The sequence below is a fragment of the Apostichopus japonicus genome, chromosome 20, assembly GCF_037975245.1.
Source record: "Apostichopus japonicus isolate 1M-3 chromosome 20, ASM3797524v1, whole genome shotgun sequence".
Taxonomy (NCBI): domain Eukaryota; kingdom Metazoa; phylum Echinodermata; class Holothuroidea; order Aspidochirotida; family Stichopodidae; genus Apostichopus; species Apostichopus japonicus.
The window spans coordinates 18,836,676-18,862,797 of NC_092580.1; the positions used below are offsets into that span (position 1 = coordinate 18,836,676).

At 36.3% G+C, this 26,122-nt stretch overlaps 2 protein-coding genes across 2 annotated transcripts in view; one reads left to right on the top strand and one right to left on the bottom strand.

Moving 5' to 3' along the window:
* LOC139962088 (mRNA-decapping enzyme 1B-like) overlaps positions 1-26,122 on the bottom strand; it is an 89,054-nt gene that overhangs the window by 28,692 nt on the left and 34,240 nt on the right. Inside the window, exon 3 of the mRNA XM_071961953.1 lies at positions 3,981-4,108. Coding sequence (XP_071818054.1) covers positions 3,981-4,108 — 128 coding nt within the window. The remainder of the gene's footprint in view (positions 1-3,980; positions 4,109-26,122) is intronic.
* The window catches only part of LOC139962086 (voltage-dependent L-type calcium channel subunit alpha-1D-like), a 226,109-nt gene continuing 216,733 nt past the window's right edge, over positions 16,747-26,122 (top strand). The window contains exon 1 of the mRNA XM_071961947.1: positions 16,747-17,806. The gene's annotated coding sequence lies outside the window, so the exon portion shown is untranslated. The remainder of the gene's footprint in view (positions 17,807-26,122) is intronic.

Here is a 26,122-nt window from a genome sequence, read left to right on the forward strand (position 1 = left end):
GTGCAGATTCATAAATTTTGGCAAGAAGTAAGATAGAATACCAAATTTGAGCTCTCTACCTGGTACAAAGGCTGAATTATGAGCTTTCAAAGTCGGAAAATATCACAAAAGTCACTTTTTGCGAATCGCAAACGAGCAAAATGGCCGCAACGACCAAATTTCAACGGGCCATATCTCGAAAACGACATGGAGTATGATTTTAATTTTTTGTATGTGTTCATTTGGGACATACTCAATCATTCTGATGAAATTTCATCTATTTCTGAGGGGGTCACCTGGGAACTTTTCAGAAAATTGGTTGATTTGAGGCGGAATGACCCACATGCTACAGTGTGTTAGGATAATAGTTTTTGTCCCCGTGGTAGAAAATAAATCACGGAAAAAGCTCATGTCTGTAAATGATTCCCTGAATATGGCAATAGATACAGCTATGTGCAGCAATATTGAGAGTGTGTGCTGTGTATAGTAAACAGCCTGTATGCACTATGCAGTGAATAAACCTGTTTTACATGATTGCATCATACTGTACGGTGTTGCTTTATCAGTTAAAGAAAAGTTCACTTGCAGTGTTTATCAAATCAAGTTTTTAGGTAATAGCAAAAACCTAATTCCTCCAATATAATTTAAATATAAAGTCTAGTATACCACCATTATAAATTTATATATATATGTTCATGGCAGGCTTGGCAGCAATGATATATGGCTCATTACACAGTTCCATCAGTACTTAATTGGTTTCAGACCCTGTTAATGACCCTCACTGTTCACAATTAATGAAGAATCCACTGTAATTTAACAATTAATTTCACAATGTTTGATACGTCTGATGCATGGTGCTGTATGTAGCAAGATACCAACACATCTTGGAAAGGAGGAAAGCATTGAAACAAATATATTCCTGATTTTAAAATCTTAGACTATATTACCATCTCCAATGATAATATAAATAAATAAACATATAACCCCAGTATATAATCAGGTAAAGAAATAAGTGAAAAAAATAGGGAAAAATTGGGGAAAAAATAAGTGAAAATATATATATACATATATACAAACAGGTTAAATGTGACAGTGTCATGCTTGCCAATTTGTGAGTGGTTTCAAGAGTCCAGGCCTAGTGTGTTTTAACCATAACACATAGTTTATTTAATACCCTATTTAATACCCTATTTAATACCCTAAATACCCTATTTAATACCCAACATTACCTCACATTAACAGTCACCAACAAAAAAACAAAAAAATCTGACAATTATATGTATGCCACAGCAAGAATTACTAACAGCTTTTAGTACCACTAATCTGATTGCAGAAAGGCAAAAGCATATATAGATCTGCTTGTGCAAAACCTTGCAAAGTTCTTTCCTGGAACTTTCCAATACATGCACACATATGCCCTACTAACTGCAAGGGCAGGCCCTCAGAGCATGAGTAATTTAAACACAAACCTCATCTCTAAACTTATCCAATTTTGACTCCTTCATGCCACCATTTCTGAGAGATATATATTTTAGACATGACCTTCAATTATACAGATAAGGATGGATCCCATTTTTTTTTCCCCCTTCAAGGTCATGTGATACTTCCTAAAGCACTCCGTCTTCATCACAATCAGTTTACAACGTACATAGAAGACAATACAATAGTGAGCTTCATACTTTTATAAAAAAGCCATGATTTCACAGCAGAATACACCTTCACTTAACAGCATCTCCTCCTGTCCTTCTGATTGGCTACCATCAAACAGAAAATTTATCTTTTTTTCCCTCCCACCCCCTTTTTCTTTCTTTCTCTTTTTATTGTAATGCCGTCCCTGTAAAAAAAATTGAAAAAATTTACATTTCGTGAGCGGCAAAGAATATGACCCGTTCTCCTTCTGTGCTTACAGCGAACAAAACTAAATTATCTCAGCCATTTTTTTTCATTTTTTATCTCAAATCCACTCCAAGATGGCAAGGTTACCTTTGCATGAATAGCAACAATTTTCAACACGTTTAGGCTGGAGCTTTCGATGTAATCTTATGGATAAATATCTGAAAACTGTTCAATGTGCCTTGGTTTTTAAAGCTTCATATATATATATCGGTATGACAGTAAGTTGAGAATGGAGGCCTTAAAAAGGAAAGAAATTCTTGCTTGGTCTTGTAAAAGAAATTTAGACTTGAAAAAGACAAATTACCCAATGAATATTTCTCACTTTACTTGGCTAAATTTCTCTTTGCACAAATTAACGTATGCCAATTATTTTTTTGGGGGGGTGGGGAGGGGGGATTCAGTGTCTGAATCTTGGTGGTATTAATATTGAGACAATTATGCAATCTTCACATCTGCATAATAAGAAATTTAGATGTGCACTCCACAGATATACTCAATTTCGAAGTCATCAAAATAGAAGAGAAATTGTTAATGCTGCGATTACCAATTTAAATAAATAAGACTTGATATGCAGCTTTAAGAACCTTTGGTGAGGAATTATGCAAACAAGTCATCAAGAAATACTATCTGATGCTGCAATAACCACAGATGAGTGTTAAAGATCAATTTCATGCAAAGGGCAAGGTAAGTTTGACCACAAAGTTGAACGAAACCAGTGTCAATATTCCTTGAATCATATATCAAGAATGCAGAGCTCATACAACATCAACAAAAAACAGCCATGGATATTGCATGGGCTTCACAGGAACTTAAAGGTCATTACTTTTGCCCCCAAAATTTAGCATGCTAAAATTATTGCTATTTAGCATTTTAAATGTATTTTTCTGGAGGATTCCGACCATCCAATTTGGATCAGCTCAGACATTGCAAAATGTTAAATTTAGACAAGGTGGTCATCACTTCGGGAGAGAATATTCTTTGCCAGTGGTTGTAATATGTATGCTTAAATTGGCAAATGAGCAAGAATCATATCACTTTACAGCATTTACATGGGGGAAACACATGACGGCCATTCAGTAGGGAGAAAAAGTATAAGCAATGAATTCAATCTGCATGGGTACTAAATGGAATATATGCTTTAAAGACACTGTCACGGTAACACAGAGCATGCAGTGCTGTGTTGATTGTGCATTTGGTATACATGCAATACAAGCAATCGGGTAAAACATAAGATAGATATTATCATTGTCTGGAAACTGTGAAACAGTCAACAGATATTTATGCAGCGATCAAATAGGGGACTGAAATATGTACCCTTCCTCAATATGATAGGAAACACAGGTATTAAGCAAACTGTACAACAGTTACACGACTCATGAAGAAGATAACTTGTTAACCAGATACAGGCTGTTAACTGCATGAATTCGGTAAGCGGCATTGGAGGTAAGTGGCATTGACTCAAAAGAGGGTCAGTTGGGGGAGGGTGGGGGATGTGTAAGTGCGAAACAGCCACCCGTTCTTCGGCTAGGTACAGATGGGAAAGTGCAATAGTGCAGTCAAAATTGGTTAAGAGAAGAGCTGTGCAATATTAGTATGACAGTGTAGCCATCAGGTCCAGTTTGTATTGCATTGGTCACAACCTGACAGAACTATCCATTACTTAGAGAAAAGGTTACGTTACCTAAGAAAGGTAATCTGTTACCTCTTAATAGCCCACGACAATTGCATCAATTATTAAAGCTGTATTGAAATGATTGATGCACCTCAGATTTTTTTTTATCCAGGACAGCAGATGCTGGCTGTTTACTGTAATAGCGAATGGTAGCTATTCCGAAGGGTAATGGTAATGGATGTTAACTTCAAAGGCTTGCAAATGGAAATATAATGGGATTACATAGAAAAAATATATATTTTGATGGAACTGTTAATAACAAGCAGATTTGGAGTTGTCAATAGTTCTAATCACAATAATCTCTTAGTTAGATTGAGAAGTATCCAATCATGTGTGAACAAATTATATGGAATAATTAGATACAGACATATATCAACAACAACAACAAAAACACTTTAAAAGGAAGAAACCGCAATTGGTTTAGTGTCCTTACAATCAGCACTCTTGTACAACAAGAAAGGGTCATTGCGTTGAAATTCCATCTCTTTGGTAATAGGCTCCGTAAAGTTGTGCATGCTGAGTCTGTTCATGATGATAAAGCCATGAAAAGGGGTAGCTGACCTGTAGAAAGCAATGAAAAAACAAAACGAGAGTTTTACCAGTCTTCATTGCTAAGCATGTTTGCACTTTTCCCTTCTCCAGTCAATCAATTTAAACACACACCGGAAACAAGCAATATTATCTCCACTTCATTAATCTGAAACACGATACGGAACTTTTTTTGTTTGTTAATTCCAAACAAACTGCAGCCCTGTAAATTCACCCATTATCTGGGCATTTTAAAAGAGCATAGATCTTCAAATGCAGTTCAACTTCCTACAGGTATGGTGAGCCTACAAAGTTTTAATCTGCAGAGGAATGTACTGGTTTGGAAAGGAAGGAGCGGTTTCACAATTTAACCCATTGTTTATCATTAAAATGCAAATGTAAACAAAATACCTACTACCACACTTGTTTTTATATCGGATCAAGCAGGTTTCTAAGGTTAACAACCTCTGAAAGGTAAAGTGCTCGGTGAAGTGGTGAGACACATCTATTTTCTTTTTTTGTGTAAAAGAAACGATTAACTCGCCAGAGAAAACAGGTAAAAAGATTGAGGAACTAGCAAGGCCGATCCCTTCCAACCCCTCCCCAATCCCTCTCCCCCACCTTCCCCCCCCCCTCCGTCTGTAATATTAAGACAATCTCAATGTTTAATCGCCAGGACTCCCTTGCTTGTTGTAAACAGACAAACATGAAGACCTGCATGAGTGTGATGTTTTTCCATTTCCATTTACAAAATATAGAGATTGCATGGAAGGAATACAATTAGCCGGGTAAGATGCACAGTTTGGTTACGTACAATACATTCTATTTTACGTAATCTGGGTGACAATATGCAGAGAATGACAAAAATGTGTGGGCATGCATAAATGACCACATTTTCATGATGGGAAGTGCTACAGGCATTTCTCCTCGAGAGCCACTTTTGGAGGACTACAGTGACGTCAAAAGGAATTTCAAAATTCATATTCCACTGAAAACAGTTCCCAATTTATGAAAAAGAACCTCTAGGCCAGCATCTATGCAAAACATATTGAAAAAGATAGGGAAGGAAAGATTCATAACTTTTGAGCACAAGAACGACGTATAATATTCAAGATTCTAATAAGATTCTGAAATCTGACATCACATTAGCTATTACTATATAGACACTCTAAATGGTGGATCGACAAAAAGCCAAAGCCATCGGTTGCATGGTCGGTCTCGGCGAGGAGATAGCCTTATAGACATATAGTAGAGCAGTCAGTGTACAAGTGAGGATAACTTTAGGCACTCATAACGAAAAAATTGGGTGGTCATGATGAAATTTGAAGGTGCCTTCAGCTATCCAGTGTCCACTTCCTTACAAATTTCACATCACAACTAGCATTCACAAAACAATATTCACATGAAGGTTGAGCTATAGTTCTCAGCTTACAAACCTTGATTATAAAGATGTATAACTTGCACTAGCATGCAAATTTGTAGAAACTTCTAACAAGAAATCGGTTGAAAAATTTGACAGATTTATTATATTTTGGTAGCATGAACACGACATATAAAGGACAAAATATGGTAGTCATATGCCAAATTCATCCACTGAAGATATTAAAAACTACCCACAGATGTAACAAAAAGCCCATCAAAATATCACAAATATCACAGTTCTCTAGCTAGATTTTAAGGCTGAATCGATATATGCTACATGTAATAACTTTTGAAACTGACAAATGTGTGCCACATAAATGACTGTGCCGCATAAGGCTAAAGACTACTCCTGCTCACTACTATACGGACCAAAACTATGATAAAATACTATGCTAAAATCTTGCTTGTCCAAGGTTAGGTAGATCAGAAAATTAGACTGGATAACACTGGAGACAGGTAAGTATGTTACAAAATTTCTACAACATTCATTGATGCCTCTGGGAGAAGTAGCCTTATAGCTGCAGTCATTAGTTAATGAATGCATTTTAGTTGCAGTCATTGGTTAATGATTCTACGTTACCCTCAGTCGAAACTCAAACCCGCCCGTCGGTACGCTTCGCAAAATATCAATTCCCGTACAATGTCTCCATTCAACTGTCTGAAATTTTAACTAATTCAGGCAAAAACTCTACAAATATAAAAATTGAAACAGTTTAACAGAATTCTCAGTCATATCAAATCATGACAAATGTACTCTATCAATTCAGTTTCAAAATATAGCAGGCAGAAAAACACCAATAAAATTTCATGACCAAATTTATTTTGAGATCACACATTTGTACCAAGTTTACAAAGGATAGGGATGAACCTCAACAAATAATTTCCTAATTTTTCTTTTAAAGGACAAAACTAAAGCAATTTATACCAAATTTTACCATGGCAGCCGAACAAAATTTATAACTAACCTTTCTCTGGATCTTCGACAAAATTAATCCATGAATACGAGATTGCCAACTTTAATTATTAATTCACTAGCTCATGCAAACTACTGGGGTACCCTTCCTGACTCTTTATCAGAACTTGAAAAATTCCAATTCTCATTTCCACTTTTAATTTAGCTGTCCTTGGTTCAATTTTCAAAGAAGTGAAATGTATTCTATTTTCTTATCTGTGGCAGTCCAGTCACTATAAGCCAACTGAATATGTGTGTGTACAGACATGTAAATCTGCAGCAAGCAATTCAGTGACCATCCACGCGCAAATCTTTCTTTAAGTTTGTGAGAATAGACGAGTATATAACTTTTTTTCTTTTATCCTTTAATCTTGGTCCCAAGTCGTCTTAAAAATAGTTACGAAAATTCCTACCTCCCTTCAGCTCATCGTCTTTTATCGCACATTTCTTCACGTCCTTGAGTGGCTAAATTCAGCCATTTTGTTACCCAGTAACAAAAGTTGAACAGTGCTCAACTTTGCACGACAATCAAATCTTGTCGCATGCAACATAAGTTGAGCAAGATTCAATTGACACGCTGCGATTAAGTCGTGCGAAATTTTAAAACAAATCGTGTACGATTTTATCGTGAACGATAATTCCTCACGACAAGAGGAGAAGCCATTCACACTTACCGACAAAGTCGTACACGACAAGTCAGCTAAACACAAACCGCAGACGATTTTTGTCGTGTCGTGTAAATGCACCTTGAGGGTACTCAATTAACACATTAAAGATCTGAACGCCACTATATGTATAGATTCTAAAATAAAGAATTTCACACAGATGTGAGACACGTATGCTGCAAACTTAAATGGGCCTCATGAGTTTTTGGGAACCATGCAGTGGCTGAAATCTAAACCTAAACCATGTGATAACCATGGAAGAATACTGGTTTACGTGAAGTCCTCATCATAGGTTAACATTTATCTACAACTGCATGACTGTGCTAATTGTTTTTACAAATGCAATCTAAATATTGGTTATGCATTCAACTGCACTTTGAGCACAACAGACTATAGTAACTATTAATTCCACACAAAGGTCAAACAAGGAAATTTTGAAAAACATGGATACAAGTACATTGAATATTATATGATAATGATATCATCATGAGCTGCAACAAGGATGAGCAAGAAATTGATTTTACAGGCAACAGTGATTTTTTGTGCAGCCAATCCACAGGCCGCACACTTACAGTATAGCTGTGCCTTATCTGTGACAACAATGGAAATATCACTATATGGCTAAATAAAACACACAAACGATTGTAAACACTGACAGCCCAAATCAAACAATCACCCAGATTAACGGTTAGACAAATTTATCATTTTCCAGGTATCATAAACGCATGGATGAGATCGACTTAATATTTAAAGTATGCTATAAGATTTCATGCCTCCCAGTAACAGGATTCTGAGAAACCTTGTGGGCCACAGAAAATCTTCCTCTGCGTTTACATATTCGCCAAATGTGTAAAGACTATATTCTAAGTAGTGTCACCTGAATGGCACTTTAGATAGAAAGAACATTTTATAGCTACTTAGGTGACAGAAATTTCATCACTTAATATAACAGGGTAGGTACATCTCAAGAAAAGCTGACATGGTCCACATATGCATTACATTTCAAATTGCAAGTACTGCACATTAACTATATAATGTAGACACTGGCAAAGCAGCATGAGAGCATTTTAGTACGGAAACACATATATTGCTGAACTGTTTGAAAGTTTGAAAACATTTTACGATTCAGAGGTGGAGAGGCCTAGCGGTTTGATTGCATATATTCCTAATGGAGCATTAAGTGTATCCAATGAAGCAAAAATTGTATACGATGTTCTGCGAGTGCTACACTCTAACTTCTTTAAGCAATCAATTTTGCCACATAAAAAGCAAGAAGTTTATACTTAGCATTGTGTACAATGGGAATAAGGGAGACCCACTATAGGGTATAAAGAATGATGGATGATATTTCCATGTAAATTTGGACATTTCTACTTTCCTTTTCTACCCTTTTTTTGCAAGACATATCATTTACGCCCGAATCCGAATGCATGCAATTTCTGTCAAAATTGTTTTACTTGGCCAGCAAATTTTGCTCAAAGGCTGATGACAACAAGATTCAATTGTATATCCAACGATAACTGTGAGAAAGTCTAGGGCAGCATGTACATCGCTACTGGCAACGAGATGATTCTTCTGTCAGCAATCCCATCAGCTACCCCCATGGGATGACAAACAATGTATCAGTTGCACTCACAAATTTTGTTGGTAATTAGTTTTCTCCATATATACACTTTTCACTGCTGTCAACCTGTCTTGGATATATATACTACTACATCAAGGCATGAATCTGTGTACATGCACCACTCAGGGTCATTAACCTATTCAGTTTCTATACACAACAACTATTTAGTTCAAGACACATTTCCCCTTTGGTATTATGGTCCTCCAATGTCTTCTTGCATATCGGCTCATACAATATATATATAGATTCTTTTCTTTTCCGTTCTGTAATTCTCCTTGTGGACGATATTTTTCGTCCAGGGTTGGCCGGTTTTTACCGGGCGGTTTTTACCGCCCCGGTAAAAACAGGTTTTTTACCGGTTTTTACCAGGAGGTTTTTCCCACATTTAAGTGGGAAAAACTGGGAAAAACCGGGAAAAACCTCAAATTATATAGAATTCCTCAAAACTCATGTGGAACTTGTGGAGGAGCATAGAATCTACAAGAAAATGGCATCTTATGGTAGGGGGTTGGGTTACATCCAAAGAACAGCTATGATCTATAACTTGTGAGTTTACCGATTAGACTATTATAAATAATTCAAATAAATAATATATTGGATGCTCAAATCAACCAACTTTATTTTCCTATCGAGATGCATAATTCCATTATCTAGAGAATGGACTCGTATCAAACTGTTGGTGCCTCCTAGGGCTATGGTTCGTCATATTATACATGCCACATTAGTCCGCTCAGATCCAAATGATGATTCACATCCAAGAACGATCACTTCATGTCTGCGATAAATTGTACTCTGTTCACACTTCGCACTAGGCACTGTACTATGCTTATATTGCTTATAGGCACTGTACTAAGTGACTGTTGTGACATCAACTAATTTGAGAATAAGTAACAATTGGAACAGTTACTTGTGTTGTTGATACTCCTACCTCTTCAGTTAGCCTATACACAGGAAGTGCCCAGTATCACCTCACCTGTCCACCTCAAAGTGTTTAATCACTCATGCATGAAGTTGTATAATAATTGGACCATGTTTGCATCAAGGTAAACAGTTTGGTTGTGTGAATGGCTCCATAGGGCCATTGTGCGTTTAATACTTTAATTGGGCCCATGTGCCTTACAAAGTTTCAAAGCAGTTTCTATTGAGCCCCCTGGATTGAAGTTCACCTCAATAGACTGTTGCCTACTGTATTAATGGAATGAACTGTCTGAGCACATAATATTATATTATTATATGGTTCCTTGTCCCTTTGAGGCTTTGGATGCCATGGTTCGCCACTTCGTTCTATCCTCCGCTGTTCATGCCACATAATAGGCCTGAAGAATTTAGGAGGGGTGAATGTCCCAGTGTAGACCTATAATGGTTTGGGCAATAGGCAATGCATACTGCTAAAGAGATCGTGACAGAATAACTATACATGTGCAATACGAAAAATACTCCTTTTTCCACAAAAAGTTGAATAAGAATGTGATAAAATAGCTCAAAATGAAGCTAAGAAACTCCCATATTCAATAAAATATGCCTGTCATGAAACAATATCGTGCCTACTGATGACCCTGCATTTTACGGACAATTAATACTAGTTTTCGAGACGGAGGCGGTTTTTACCGGTATTTACCAGTTTTTCCCGGTTTTTACCTGGTTTTTACCGCTTAGTGGGAAAAACAGGTTTTTCCCCGGGAAAATGCCAACCCTGTTTTTCGACCCCTCGGACACAAAAAACGGAGAAGAAAAATCATGAGAGAAATTAATACATCGTTCATAGAATTTCGGTGGAATGATGATTTAATTGAATTCATCTCCTTCACAGCTCAAGGATGTCTATGTTTGATGCTGGCAAGAGAAATTTAATATTGGTGTTTATTTCTTCTATCGTTTCTTTGTCCTTTCTTGAAGGATCTGGAATACTTGTGAAAAGATTTGACTTTAAATGGCTTTTCAAATGGGTTATAACAATTCGCCACAGGTATAATTGTCCTGGGTTGCCTGTTTGAATGTATGTCTTTCACTTCCGGAAATGCTGGTACGTACTGTTTTACTTAAATTGTGGCAAAGGGTGGTATAAAAAACTAAAATGTCTAGCTGTAGCCTCCAGGATACAGCAGGAAGGGATGATGATGCCTAAAAGTTAATTCTTATTTAACAAAATTAAGCGTTACCTAAGGTCTGCACTGTAAAGCTCAAACAAGCCAAAAAAAACCATCTTCATTAGTTGAATACTCCTCTCCTCCTCCCCTTCCCCCTCACCTGATAAGACTCCAAACCAGCTACAAGGGTGAAACAGACCCTCTTCACCTTTCATAATCATAAAACAAAAGTATTGTATGTTCCTAAGATGAATCAACTGTTTGCATTTAGGCAGAAGTTTCTCCGATCCCGATCCTCCTCACTCCCCCCCCCACCCCTCTCTCTCTCCTCATCATCACCTTCACCTCCCCTCGCCTCCTTCCCCCCTGCCACTCATCGAATACTTCTAATCCACTCGCATCTTACAGAACCAAGCTTCCTTACACTCCATTTTGTGATGGGAAGTTATACTGTAATACCACCATAATTTAGCCATACCGCATTACAACACACATATCAGTTTGAACTACACTTGCTTATGATAATACATATCCCTATACCTCCAGTGCACAGCTACTTCCTAGCTGTCTCTAAAAAAATATTCACAATTTTTCTTATTATGTCATCTTTTGATAGATGTGGTGCCTTTAGTCTCTCATCCAAGTCAGAAAATATGCACAAAAACCCCAAAATATCAAAAACAGCTGTCGTTTCTTTCTCAGCAGACCACTGTTGCTTTGAGCTGAAGTCTTAAAACAAAATTAATTGGAGCATTTTCTAAATTAAATGGGCTAAAGGCAAAATGATCCATTTCTTTGTTTTTGTTCCCCTGTTTCTCTTCTCCTTTTATTTTTATGGCTGTGTTTCTTTAAGAGGAGGAAGACATTGGCAGTGACATGCATCAAAGATGAGAGGCCTGCAAGCACCAACAGATAATTTGATTTTGGATACTCATCAATAAACAAGCAAGCCAAAAATGTAATGATATAAACTTTATATGACAATGACTCTGACAAACATTAAAGAGTTAAATCAGCAAATACATCCAACCAAGTATCACATATATTTTGGCCATTCTGATTTAACGCTCATAATTAATAACTCTGCCAACTCTTACACCTGCACTAGAAGGTGTTGATGATGATCATTCAGACATAGGCACATGACATTGTGTGTCCATGTGTAAAACAGTTCAAAGTATCCCTGTAATGATGTTATTAGAAAGTGTGACAACTTTTTTTCATAGTATATCAAATATTTGATCACATGAAATGAGATTTACAAGGCTTTCATTGAGGAACTCGGATTGTATAAAACTGTTTTGAGATGATATGAGGGGAATTAATCAGATCTATAGTTCACAATTTGCCGTTTTGGCAAAGACATGGATGGTATAAAGTTGTTAACAACTTGTAACTGCATATTCAAAGTTTCAGCTCTACTTGTTGTCCATGAATAGTGATCATGCAATTTGAGTCTTTATTTTGAGCTGATAGAGTTTATAAAAAGAATCGAATCCACATTACACAATAGGTTGGCGCCAGGTTTATCTTCACAGAGCTTCTGACTGTACTGAAAAGTTGGTTTAGATTATCTGTCATACACGTTAGCAACAGTAGGATAATATGTGTTCTGTTAGGTAAAATGAACAAGAGACTTGACGTGGTCAAAAGTGGCATGAAGTATTGTGCTAGAGCAGTTGGAGATGCAAAACTCTGAGGAAAAATTTAGTTACTTGCTCAAGGCTATTGAAATTAACTATAAAACTAGAACTGCATATGCTATATGCAGTATTGTAGTATATGTGAAGTGCTTGCAGTATTAAGGAGAACTTTTCGGTTGTGCATGGTGTTACTTTTTGAGCAGACAACACACCAGGGAGTGTAGTCATGTAGGTACCTACAAAGTGAGGGCCCGTGTGAGTGCCATGACAGGCTCAGAATAAGTTGGCTACGCAGCTACCCTCTGAAACTGCAAATGTACAGAGACTATATGAAACTTTAAGTTCCAACGTCCAGTCATGTAGGTATCGTTCACTTGGCCAGTAATGCCAATTGATATTGTAATGTGCACGCACACTACAATTCAACGACTACTACTGACCCAATTACAGATGACAATAAATAAAGCAACAACCTGCACACAGCACAGTGTAGTACACAGACACATAGGGAATGGCAAGAGAAATGTTAGCTGCAGAAAGGTTAATGGAAATCTCATAGTCTCATAGACAACTAATTGAAACTCTGATGGATATTAAATACTCGGGAAACCCTGAAAAGGATTTAGGTAATCGTTCTAAAACTGTAGAGTAAAATTATGGAGGTTGTTAATGGCACAGAAAATTGACCGTAATAAATTTTAAGTGAAAATCTGTTCATTCTGCAAGAAATCCTTTTTAACTGTAATAAAGAGAAAAATTCTACTGCCTGCCTGCATTGCTGAAATAATACTACGGAATATAGATGAAGCAAAAGGCATGTATTATGTAGAAATGTTTCAGTGTTTAAACAAAGAAATAGACAGACAGACATGTCTGCAGACAGACACACATACAGATAGACATACATGTAAGCTGACATACAGACATACAAATAGACATACATGTATGCAGACAAACATGTATGTCTGACAAATAGACATACATTTATGCACATACAGTACATGTATGCTAACAGATAGAATAAGGTACATGGCATTTATATAGTCTATCTTCTATGTCAAGCTGACACTGCCAATGCACAAATAGTGCTGATGTAAAAATTATGTAAAATGTATACACCTTATATCAAAATGCAATTCATAAAGACATGCTTAAGAAAGATAATCTTTGAATGTTCCTTCACAAGTGTTAGGAGCAAACTTAAAACACATTTGTTCCGGGGGGTTGCATTTCACTAGTACTGTTTTAGGGTGTGGTTGTGTTTTTGTAAAATCGCCAATGCATATAGTTTCTATAGAAGTGAGCGCTTATAGAAATGCCATTATTATTATTATTACTATTATAAACATTCAAACTTTTTCCTGGATGACAAACATTTTTATCTTCATCATCTTGGCGACCCTCAAGTGGAGCTTGTTGTGGCCTGAGGAAGGGCCCTAGGTGGTGGATGAGGTACCCCCCGTGAGAAATGTCTACGTTGTTCTTTGCAAAATGGTGTTACTTTTTTGTAACTTTTGAGGTAATTCCTGATTTGTCCCCTTTTTTTCTTCATAAATATAGATCAGCAATTTTGATGTCCTTCAACATATTTTGGTGACCTTCTAAAGTATTTTACTGACCATAAAAAGTGTCACAAACCACGGTTTGAATACCAGGATTGTTAAGGTATTCGCTGACTGCACATTTTACACAACCTGATCCAAATTAGGTAAACAAAATTATGCACATATTTCTTACGGCAAGACTTTTGTTATGAGGATGATGAGAATTTTGTCAAAGTCAAAATATAATTCTATGGCCCAGGTGAACATTGAGTAAATTACAATTTTTGTACTAAAATCTTCACTAACATAAAAGGCCATGCCATTTTTTATGTCGATGAGTGACACTTGACTCAACAGACAAAGAAAGTTTAAAATGATAGACCATATGATCAACTCTAGTATTACATTATATTTATTGTATGTACTTATCAAAGTTATCATTAAAGTGCTTTAAACACAAAAAAGTCATGAAATGAACAAATTCTTCTTCTTCTCAAAGTAAGGAAGAAGGGGAAGATTTACCTTGTATGTCAAATTGAGTCATTAATTTTTGTTATGGGGGGGAGGGGTGGAGGGGGGTGGGAAGAATAGAAACAATGTTTATAAATCTGGATAAATTCCTGCATTATCTTGAATTCATATTTTACTATTTCCATGTACATATACTGACAAGTCACAAATCAACTTAAACACACACAATCATTTATACAAGCAACGTTGCGAACAATCTTTCAAGACAAATGGCAAGTTCATCTCAACTGGATGGTCCATGTGGCTATAAATCCCTTTTCTTCACAATGGGAATGGTCATGGCATTATAACGATCAAACATACCAGCCTCACATGTACACTTGGTCTTTCCATATGGAGTAAATGCTTATTAATTACAAGCTGTTACACAATGTCTCATATATCCATGAGTTATAAATTGATAACAAACAACACAAACTGTTTTCAGAAGGACTGGTAACTTTTATGTCTCTATGAAGATTCATCAGAAGTCAGATTAAAATGTTTACAGCCAGCCGTTACAAGGATAGTGAGACTTATAGTGACACTGGAATAATAAACTGAAGATATGATGGCCGGGTTAGACTGTATCTGGGATATATCCCTCGATCCAGTCGCCCAAACTGATTTCAAGACAAGTTTTCTTTTTTTCATTTCAGAGCATTGTAAGATGAATCGTACCCATCCCCAGACTACGCTAAACAAGACAGAACAAATGCTGTCCCAAAAACCTTCCAAAATGAAAGGATAATTATTGATCTGTGCACAACAACTTCAGAATAGTATTTCCTACTTCCAAAACACCCCCCAAAAAAAACCATGAAAAAGTCCAGTTCTGAATGAATTGACACAAAAGAAAAATGCAAGCTCAAAACAAATGTCTGAAGCACATTGGGTGGCAGGGTGGCAGAATGAGAAGAGAGGGCATTGACCTGAGGAGTCCGGACAGTGTTACGAGATTACCAGTTCATTCTAGGCACGGTAGACAAGAGTACTGAGGATGTGAGGAGACAGGTAAGCGAGGATCGAAGTAAATGATACAACTGCAAGAAACTATTTCCACTGGTTACCACAGACATGTAGGCTACTATGACAACTAGCCAAACCCACTGAGTTGGTACACTCAACTAGATCTTGTGGTTCATATATGTACATCTTGGGTAACACCATCCATAACATCGGTACAGCTAATGTAAGAATGGCTTGATCCATTAGAACTGCTACCTTTTACTTTTTCTGCATTTACTTTTCTGAAGTTGCTTTTCTCTTTAATACCTCTTAATAAATCCTCTAAAACTAATATTTGTAGAGTTTTTATTTAGTTTATATGCACCTGGGAAATCTAGAGTGGGAAATGATTTTACGAGAGTGTCTTTTTCTTTTTTAATCTCTGAGAAAGACCTAAACAAACACATGAAGGTTACTTCTGTAAGCGAGAGCCTCGGGCGTAAGCCAGAACCTATCACTGACAGGGATATTACACAGAATTCTTAAGAACTTGAGGAAAAATCAGGTGAGGCCAGCTTCTTCTTTCTTTCAGAATGAATATTTTATGCCAAAATTAAATGCAATACAAAATTCCCTCAGAGGGGCCTTAATGGTATAAATTACAGGAGATTTAAGAATCTTGGGTTTAACTCAGTTTCAGGAATCACGCAAAGAAGATTTCTACACAAAGATGACAGTACTTATCAAAAAAATCAAACATATTCTGTACTCAGTACTACAGTAATTTGGAATTTTCAAGACAAAATGTGGAGACAGGTAAGCAAAGTAAATAAAAAAGAGACCACTGAATGATATGAAAGACATTATAAAACTTACTGGTTTATATATTTACGAGTGACCCACTTGCCTGTCTCCCCACAACCCTTAGCACCGCATTCTACCGTGTCTAGTATGCCCTGGTAATCTTTTAACACTGTACACCCTCACTGACCCCTAGTGAACTCCTTCATATTCTACCATTCCAAAGTGTCTCACATGTTTTTCGTATTGGGAAACGAAGTAAATTGATTTTGTTTGCTTCAAGTAGACGTTACCCAATTATGAAAAATAATATATAAATATGAAAGTTCAATGCATCATTTAAATGGTAGTCTCCATTAAACAGGTAATAAAACAAACACAATCATAATAGTAATAATAATAATATCTGAGCTCACAAGTTATACTTTGAAAACGAGAGAAAACAATAACCAAGTTAGGAACAAATTCTATTAACCTAGATTTATACATTTAATGAATGTTGAGTATCATGTATCAAGTTCAACAACAATAGCTATAAAAACAAATTGCATTTGATTATATTTCTTGTATCCTGAAAATCAATAGATCCTAATTTTTTGCAAATACAATAACTTTGAAAAACTGGCAGGCTTATTTGTGCACTAAACCCAGTCCTGCACTCAATAGATAATTCACAACACCGAACTGCTGCATTAAAAATATAGACCTTTGTTTTTTTAACTGACACACGCAAACATTTCCTGCGAGAAAAAACACAGTTAACAAGGGTTAATTGTAGACTATATACAGCAATAACACCCTTCATCTCACCATTGGAAACAAAATTCTCTTCCCACTCAATAAGATTTTTATCTTGACAACTACAGTAACATTGGTTCAACAGTCTTCACATGGGTAGAATATACCTCTAATCTGCATGCTTCAAAAAAATTAGAAGTTTATCCAGCCAAAAACAAAAATTCTGTATAATGTGACAGATACACACCAAAGAGGTAAAGGCTCTAAAATTGGTGGTATATATTGTCATGGCAACCTCAACTCTCAATCTCAATTGGATGTGAATACTACCCACCATGAATTAATCATGTAGTGCATATCTTCCAGTTGTACTAGGCAAAATTGATTTCAATCACACACAAAGCAGCAGCGGTAGAAGTCAATGGGTACTTCTTTCTGATTGGTTCATATCCTGCTTAACTACTGAATTATTCATGAACTGTCTCAGGAGAATCAACCTGATCGTTTTTGGTGTCAATGAAAGCAGTGCTCCAAGTGAGAGGACCTTATCTCTTGGTGAGAGTTTGTTGGACTAAGCTTTACTGGAATTAATTGGAGTTTTATACCACAGTAAGTCTCCGTGTTCATTGTAACCAGTGACTTGCACTAAAAAGGACTAAAAAAAAAGTCACGAGGAATAACAAGGGATTTCTAAAGGATTACTGAACAAGCAGTCTGTATGGTTTCTTTTTAAAAAGTAGGATTTAATATTGCACTTGTGAGAAATATTAAAAAAACAAATTCTTCTTCCACATGAGGTAAGTGTTTATTGCATGTTAGAATTAAAACATTAAATAACAGTGAAACACACTTATAATCAAGTAGGAATAAAACCCACCATGTCTGTTTTATTATTGCTAGACAATCATGAGCTAATATGCACGATACGTTGTATTAAAATGATTCTCTAATATTGCTTTTTTATGTAATGTCTGGTCTACTTTGGTTTTAATGAATGAAACCTACACGACACCATAGACTATCATAGAGACACAAGTTCTAAGTAAGTGAAAGCTACTATTTTCTTTTCTGCACATTTCTCGTAGTTTGCAAATATACTAATTAAATTAATAGCAAGCTCAAAATCATTAACGTCACAGCTTTTGAGCCAACCTTGATATGCCTTTACTGCGACAAAACAATAGTAATCTTTAGACATACTAAAAGCTACAATGCATGCAATTCTAGCACTCATTCCATGTAATACAGTCTAGTAACACTACAGAAATATTGATGAGTTAAACTTATCAAAAAAAATTGTTTTATATAAATACATTTATATAAATATTTATGGAATAGGCTATAGTTTCTGTCACCCATATTCCAGACTTTTACTCTGCCCCATGAATAGAATTTCACTGCATGCATGAGAATCCTACACATCGGTGTGAATACAGTACAGTGGTGTTTAGTTGTTAAAATTCACAGCATGTGAATAGAGAAGACGTGTATTTTATGAAAGTAAAAGACCTTCTATTGAAGGGTATATCAAATTCTGTATATATATCAGATATGTTTTACCATTAATCTGATTGGCAATGAACTAGAATAAAAGCTCTGTGTGATATGTTGCAATATATATTTCATTCTAAAACGAATAGAGGAATACGTTTTCCTTTCATACACAAAAATTATGGGGGGAAAAAATGGATGAGAAAAGTGAATTTGATGGAGGATGTCTGTCATAAACAATATTTTAAGATATCACTGGGAATTACATAATTTTAAAAAGTGAATTTGATGGAAGACGTCTGTAATATATAATATTTGAAGATATCACTGGGAATTACATACTTTTATCGATAGAACAGTTCAATACAATAGCAGTTCACGAATTTGTTACAGGGCTGTACTAGCAAGCTAATTGCAATATTCTTGGGACATTGATCTACATCCAAACATCTCCATATGTACAGATGGTCTCTCCTGCGTACCTATGTTGACAACATTGACCAACATATCCAATGGTTCTTCCTGATGTTATGAGAGGGTACGTTTAACTTACATAGGAGTTTGGGGGCAATTGACACACAGTCAGTATCTAGAGTTAATTTCTACAATGCACCTGCATATTATTCCATCTCAGATATTTCTCTGACATAGACAATACTTGAAACAACCTTGTTGGCATTAAATTTTTTGTAAGACTATATAAAGACAAACATATAGGCATTCAGTGGTTTGATTGCATGCAATATTAATACAACATCTATGAATCACTTATTTCAACAAATTTAAGCCACAAATTTAAGCCCTTCTTTCGATAAGCAATGTTTGCCTCGTCCTTTACCTATAAAAGACATAGCCCATGTCATGCTAGCTGACCCAACACTCCCATCCCATCCCCACCCCCCTCCTTGCCTCCACCTCTCCCGACTGGGGCCCCACCTCCCACAGCTGATATTTATGGGTTGTCCTATGGTCTCAGACAATTAACGTTCTTGTCAGACAAGCAAATGATCCAGATCCTGTTCCATAAGATCGCACAGGAAAACTCCCGTTGTACGATCAGCATTCATATTAAAACAGCAGAAACCTTCAGGGACAGATCACTGCATGGTATCACAACTGCTGTAGTTCTGTGAATACTACCACATTAATTTACATTGTAAATGCATATATTATACAAACATTGTATCAAAGTAAGTTTCCACTACAGTAATTTGGCAAGCCACTCAGTGCGGTGTCAAAAGAAATTTCCAATAATATCTAGCTAGACATGTAACAGATTGTGCGATATTTTATCAAACAAACAGCAGCTATTGCGTGCCTTATACTGCTGCTGTCAATATTGCAAGACAGATACATGGAAGTCTACCCATGTTGCACTACTTCTTCTAAGCAACAGGTGACCTGGTATTCCCACTTATTTGATCGTAAAAAGTTTTCTTAATTTAATAACAAAAAAATATGATTTGAAACAGATTTTTATGAATGGGACTGTCTCTTTTTTATTGCTCCGCATCCAACTTTCTTACCTCGAATAAACATCGCTCTGAGATGATGTGATTGAATATCCCATACACAAATAATATAGTCTGTAATAAATGGCCTGTATGGTACCCTCATGTAAACATACTATGTCTTAATTGCATGCTTTTATCTAGTGCAATATACTGCAGCTAGCATGTGAAAGCGATACTCCTCGAAATTAGGAAATTGTTGACGCTAAGCAACTTTTTCAAGCACGGGGATGGGACGCAAAATTTGATCTGTAGGAGACGAGCAACTCTCATATAAACATGGAATGAAAGTTATAAATTCTGAATATCAAAGTCTGTAGGTTCCGCAGACATGCAGCGCAGTGAGCCGCTCAATCATTGTTCCGAAACCGAGAACCTATGACGTGAAGAGATTGACGGTCTCGGTCGCAGAAATCCCAGGGCATTTTCTGATTGCTACTTAATGTGTCTTTACACATCTAAGCCATGGAAAATGAAAATCAGATCAACAATGAGATATTTTAATCTTCCCCGTGGAATATGAATCAGGCTTTCTGGAGGGTAAGGTGTGAAGGTTCCTCTGAAGTGAACAAATCTATTTAGAATGGTGAATGAGACGTCTAGGGACCTGTGTCTGGATTCATGTCACAGACTTACTTTAAGAGAATGTCAAAAGTAGGCGAAGTGTGCACTAATTGGTTTCATGACAGACAGCTTTATGCTTTCCAAAATAGGTGAATACAATATAAGGCGCTTAATAACAGTTTCTGAGAAATGGCACATATACTATAAATACATTTACATTTTAATATGATTTTATACCTGGTAGGCTCGACAAAATGATATATCTCAAGACAGCATTATCTCACAAATGAAAGATATTTAAAATATGGTAGTTAATAAATGAAATCATGATATTCATGAATGTGAGTGCATTCATGCAAGAATCAAATTTATATTACTAAGGTATGTTAATTGTGACAATTATGGTTGTTTGGTTCAACTTGCACAGTCACAGTCAAAGAATTCATACTTTTATTGGGCAAATTCTACATATGTCATGAAAATCATTATTGACAAATTGTAAGAAACTGAATAAACAACAACATGTATCCATAATGTTAATTATGTGTCTGTTCTATTGCAGTTGACATATAGCCTGTAAAATTCTAAGTGTAACAAATTAAAGAAAATCAATATTTCCACTTTATCATTAAGGGGAGGAGTCTTCCTAAATGAGGCCCCTCCTTCCAAACTTAAATTACTTTCAAAACTTTAACTATGACGTCCTACTTTCAAAACTTAAATTTTATTTAAGGAATGTATAGATGTCTTATACATTCCATACAGCCAAACCAGTCCTGATAAAATTAAGATAAAATCAATACAAAAACATATTAACTTCCCTCCACTCCCCCTCCCCCCCCCCCCCCTCTACACACACACAGTTCCTTCTTTTCATCTCCAATTTTCCATATTAACCAGTTCTTTCATGTCCACATGTAATGATTTTAACATGTCAATTACAACAAGCTAGATTGCTAAAGGAATGTAGTGTACAATATACTATTACCAACAGCTATACAGTCATCTTCTTAAGATGAACATTATGTGGCTTTTGATATGTATGGTGAGGGGAAGAAAACCTTGTGTCATGTAAGATCAAAGACAAATTAAGCAGTTGGTAAATCTGCAATCTACTTCATGAATAACAAAATCTGGTAACAATCCTAGGGTTCATCGGCTTCCCTGGTCAAATTTATTTTTCAAATAATGAAATAAACATTTGAAGTTTCCAATTTGCATACATACCACTGATATGGAAAAGTGTCTGAAAGTTTACACATTAAATGATAATGAGGAATTACTTGCAAATTAACTTGCACACTTGGTGGAAAATTGAGGATATTGCTTCTTATTATTCATTTACAATCTTTAATATTTTGAATAATATTAAATTCAGACGTGTAGGTTAAGTGAATTTGTGAACCAACGTTTCAAAGAGCTACTGTATAAATGGCGGAGAAAGTAAATAGTCCATTTCAGATTTTATCTGAGCAATGTTATAATGTAATCTAAATCCTGGAACTGCATAATTTGTGTTTATTTTTTAAATTTGAATAGCTTTCACACATATATCTCTTTGCTGAAATGTTACAGGCAGTGGTGCAAGTCAAGTCGCCTATAGATACATATGAGATACATATATAGATAAATATAGATACATATGATTCTTCTCGCCAACTATGAGAAAGCTTTATACACATTCTGGTATAACTTTTCATTAAGCATTAACTACACACATGCATGTAGTAAAAACATAAGTAAAGCTCCAGAGCCCTGTCTGTGTGTATTAGAGGTACCCCTGCTTCATGGTGTCACTATGAACAAATTATCACACATTCAAATTTATTCGAGCCAGACCACCCTCTAAATAAAAACTTTAGAGACCAGTGAAGTTTGTACAAGCTTTATTAAACTCATCATGGTTCAGATGAAGTTGACACATGTTGTTTTTCTTTGTATGAGGCACTGAATAACTGCAGGGTTGTTAATATAAATAACATTGCATAGACTTATTGACAACAAATGTATAACAAGGGATATATACAATGAGCATCATTGAGCAAGTGATTTCTCACCCCTACCTTCCCTCCCCCCCCCACTCCCACCCCTCCCAGTAATGTCCCTCTTTGGTATATATGGACTTGAGTTGTCATATGTAGGCTAAGCCATCACTCTTTGAAAGAGTGGATGAATTGACAGCTGCAGCATGTAATTTACTATTCATTCCAAAGACAATGTCTTGCAGTGTTCACTGAGAGAACCAAGAACACGAAGGTGAGCATACATCCATGTCGATTAACCATTCCTGTCGTCCATGCATGATGCGTAAATACATGACCTGTGTCCTACATATCTTCAAATCCATGTACACTAATGTAAATGGCTATCAAAAGGTATACTACAGTACATTGAGGTGATAGTCACCATTAGCAATAGGGGACTGACACTTACATGTATTTTTCCTTCAAATTATACCTTAAAAACTATTATTTTATTTAGACCACATGAAGCAACATGAAATTGACAGAATGTTACAATTCCTGTACATATGTGAACAGTAATGGCAGATATATGTAGGAGGGAGAAGGGAGTACTTTAGGGGTGCCACTGAAAACACCAAAAGTTACTGGTTTGGGTTATTAAGAAACGACACTTACCTGTTTCATATACTGTAATGTACATATGCATTCTGGTTTACGTTAGCCTATAAATTGGCAAGTTATTTCTTGCCCAACCCCCAAATGACCATCTCGAAAAATCCAAGGTTTCGAAAAATCCAAGGTTTCGAAAAATCCAAGGTTTCGAAACAGCCAAACTTTAGAAATATCTTGATTCAGATTGAAGAGAAATTCAGGAAAAGTCACACAGGTAAGGCATCTGAATGGTAGATTCAGAAAAGAGAGGGCAGTGACCTTAGAAAGGGTCATTGGTGGGAGGGGGTGGGGGGGTCAGATTAAGAAAGTTACCAATTCAACATCATGGGTAGATTACAGTGCGTATGTATAGAAACAGGCAAGAGATGAATTTATTGTTTCCACAATATCTCCTTTCTTCCTCAGTAAAAAAATAATCAAAGAAAAAAAAAAGGCAGGATAATACAAAACTTAAGTGAGCAAAGAGAATAACCTGTCTGAGGCACTCTGTCAATAAAACAAAGCTGCATTATCTGCAAACTACCCTTGAGCAACGAAGATTCGATATTATGCATTACAGATTATCTGGACAGACCAGCAGCTCTACATGCCTGTATAATTTGTAGAACTGTGCAGCACAAAATGTTACATCCTAAGCAGCCTGCACAGCTATAGTAGGATGCTGCAACCCCTTTCGTGTTATACTTTAACACATGCCTATGTCATCATTGAAAGCCTTTGTCTAATACTTTCCGTGCACTAAACGCTCTCTTCTATAACCCCATGAACTAGCCCTGAATAAGCACTGTATGTATGCATGGCTGTGATATAAGACGATACATCCTTAAAGCAGGGTGGAGAGAGACTTAGCTGAGCTGAGCTGAGATGGGGGGGGGGGGGGGTGAGGTGGGATGTGAGCAGGAAGTGTTTTAAGATATGCATTTACAGTATGACATTTACACCCAATAGAACAGTTCCCATTGGTGAGCTGGTAACCGAGAGCAGACAAGATGGCGTCTCTTTGTGTCATACCTCCCATACCGTCATCCTGACCATGACAGGTTAGCTGACAACTTTCGAGATTATAAACTCAATCCTACCATTTTAAATAGCCATCATGGGAATCATGTTTACAGCTGGCTACTCTCTTTGTCATCAAAAGAGTGGTCAACGAAATTCACCAAAAGGTCACCGAGGTATGTCATCAATGTCACCTAGTTTCTTTTTCATGGTCAAGGTGATGATAAAATACATTCCAGTTCTCTACCACTGGTGAATTTTGGAATTTGTCCAAATCTGTCCCCCTTATTTAGTGAAGCTAATTAATTAGTCCTCAAAGTATGCCAAGGGGTTAAGTATTACTGTTAAAAGAATTGTAACACTTGTTGGCAAAAACTGTGTATAGATGGACGTTAATACAATTGTTGGATATGTTTTGCCATTGAACTTAAAACTGTGAGCTAAGGTACAATAACTCATGTTGGTCTCCACCTATGTTGCTCCATAATACCCCATCAAATGATACAAAAGCAGAAGAGGCTTACTTCAATCAAACAGGAACTTCAAACCGATTTTCAGACAGCATGGGGGAAAAACTTAAGTGAAGAAGGTTCTTTTGTTCTTCTGGGGACATGAATGAAATGACTTTTTTTTTCTTACAAAACTTAGTCTTAAAAAGATTATGCTTTATTTGACTAAAGTAAAAAAAAAAACTTTTTTAAAACAGCAACAAAAAGGCGTAGACATAGTTAAAAATGGGTATATAAATAAATATTTAATATCTAAATTAAAGTTTGAAATACTCGATGCTTTGTGCCGATATGATTCCATTTTTTTACATGATGATGAAGATCTTTGATTCCAAGTGAAATAATTCAGAAGACAATGACCCTCCCTTTCTACCATACAGGCTTTGATAATTATTATGTTGATGTCACACTGTGAATGTAATTAACCTCTTAGAGACTCCTAATGACTTGGTGAGCCTCTAAAATAATCAGAGGCATTAACACTGTGGTTTTACCACGTGTACCTTCTTAGATAGTTTGAACTCTGTCCGCCACGGGGAATATCCCAACATCCTTCGGGTGTTATTTCTTCCGCTATCTTCTCTCTTCTTAGGCCAGTATAGGCTTTACAGAAGACTTCCTTTCACATTGTAAATATTTATTTGAAACAAAAACAAATAAATAAACAAAAAGTTAATTTTATAGTTTTTTGTTTTTTTTAACTTCCATTTGTTTCTTCTGTACAGTAGATCCCTGTGTGTGTGATGTACATCAAAAGAAGATGAGATATTGGTATAAACCAGCATAAATGCTACTTTGTATGCATCATATTAAAGGTATGCTGTATTGGCCCCCAAATATGCTAGATATTCAAATATGGTCACCTTTGGTCATAATTCTTGAACAGCTATTATTACAACCTTTGAGGAAATTTTCCTCACTGGGACATTCAGTCATCTTGGAGGCATTCAGAACTGACAGGCGCAGCCGCCTGCCGCCGCCTGGCATGAGCAACATCCCTGTAATGTTCTTACTCATGGTTCTGTACTAGCTCATACTGGTACTCAGAGATAATGAAATCAAGTACTCATCCTCATACTATAGGACATTGTACTTGTACCTGAACTAGCTTTGTCCTCACACTACAGATCTTCACCAACAGCATACAGTGCATCGAAACCAATTCGAAACTACACCGCAATAGTTTCTCTCCTTGGATAAATATTCTAGCATTTTATTTTCTCAATAGATTAGCCTCCTAATGATGTTCACCACAAAACTTGTTTAGTTAGATATTTTGTGAATGCCGGAGATCTGATGCGGTCAACGGTTTTCTCCAGCTCTGACACGCCCCCATATTCAATCTCACTCTTGGTCCTAATTAAGACCAATCAACGTACATGACCTTTAGTAAACACTTTGCC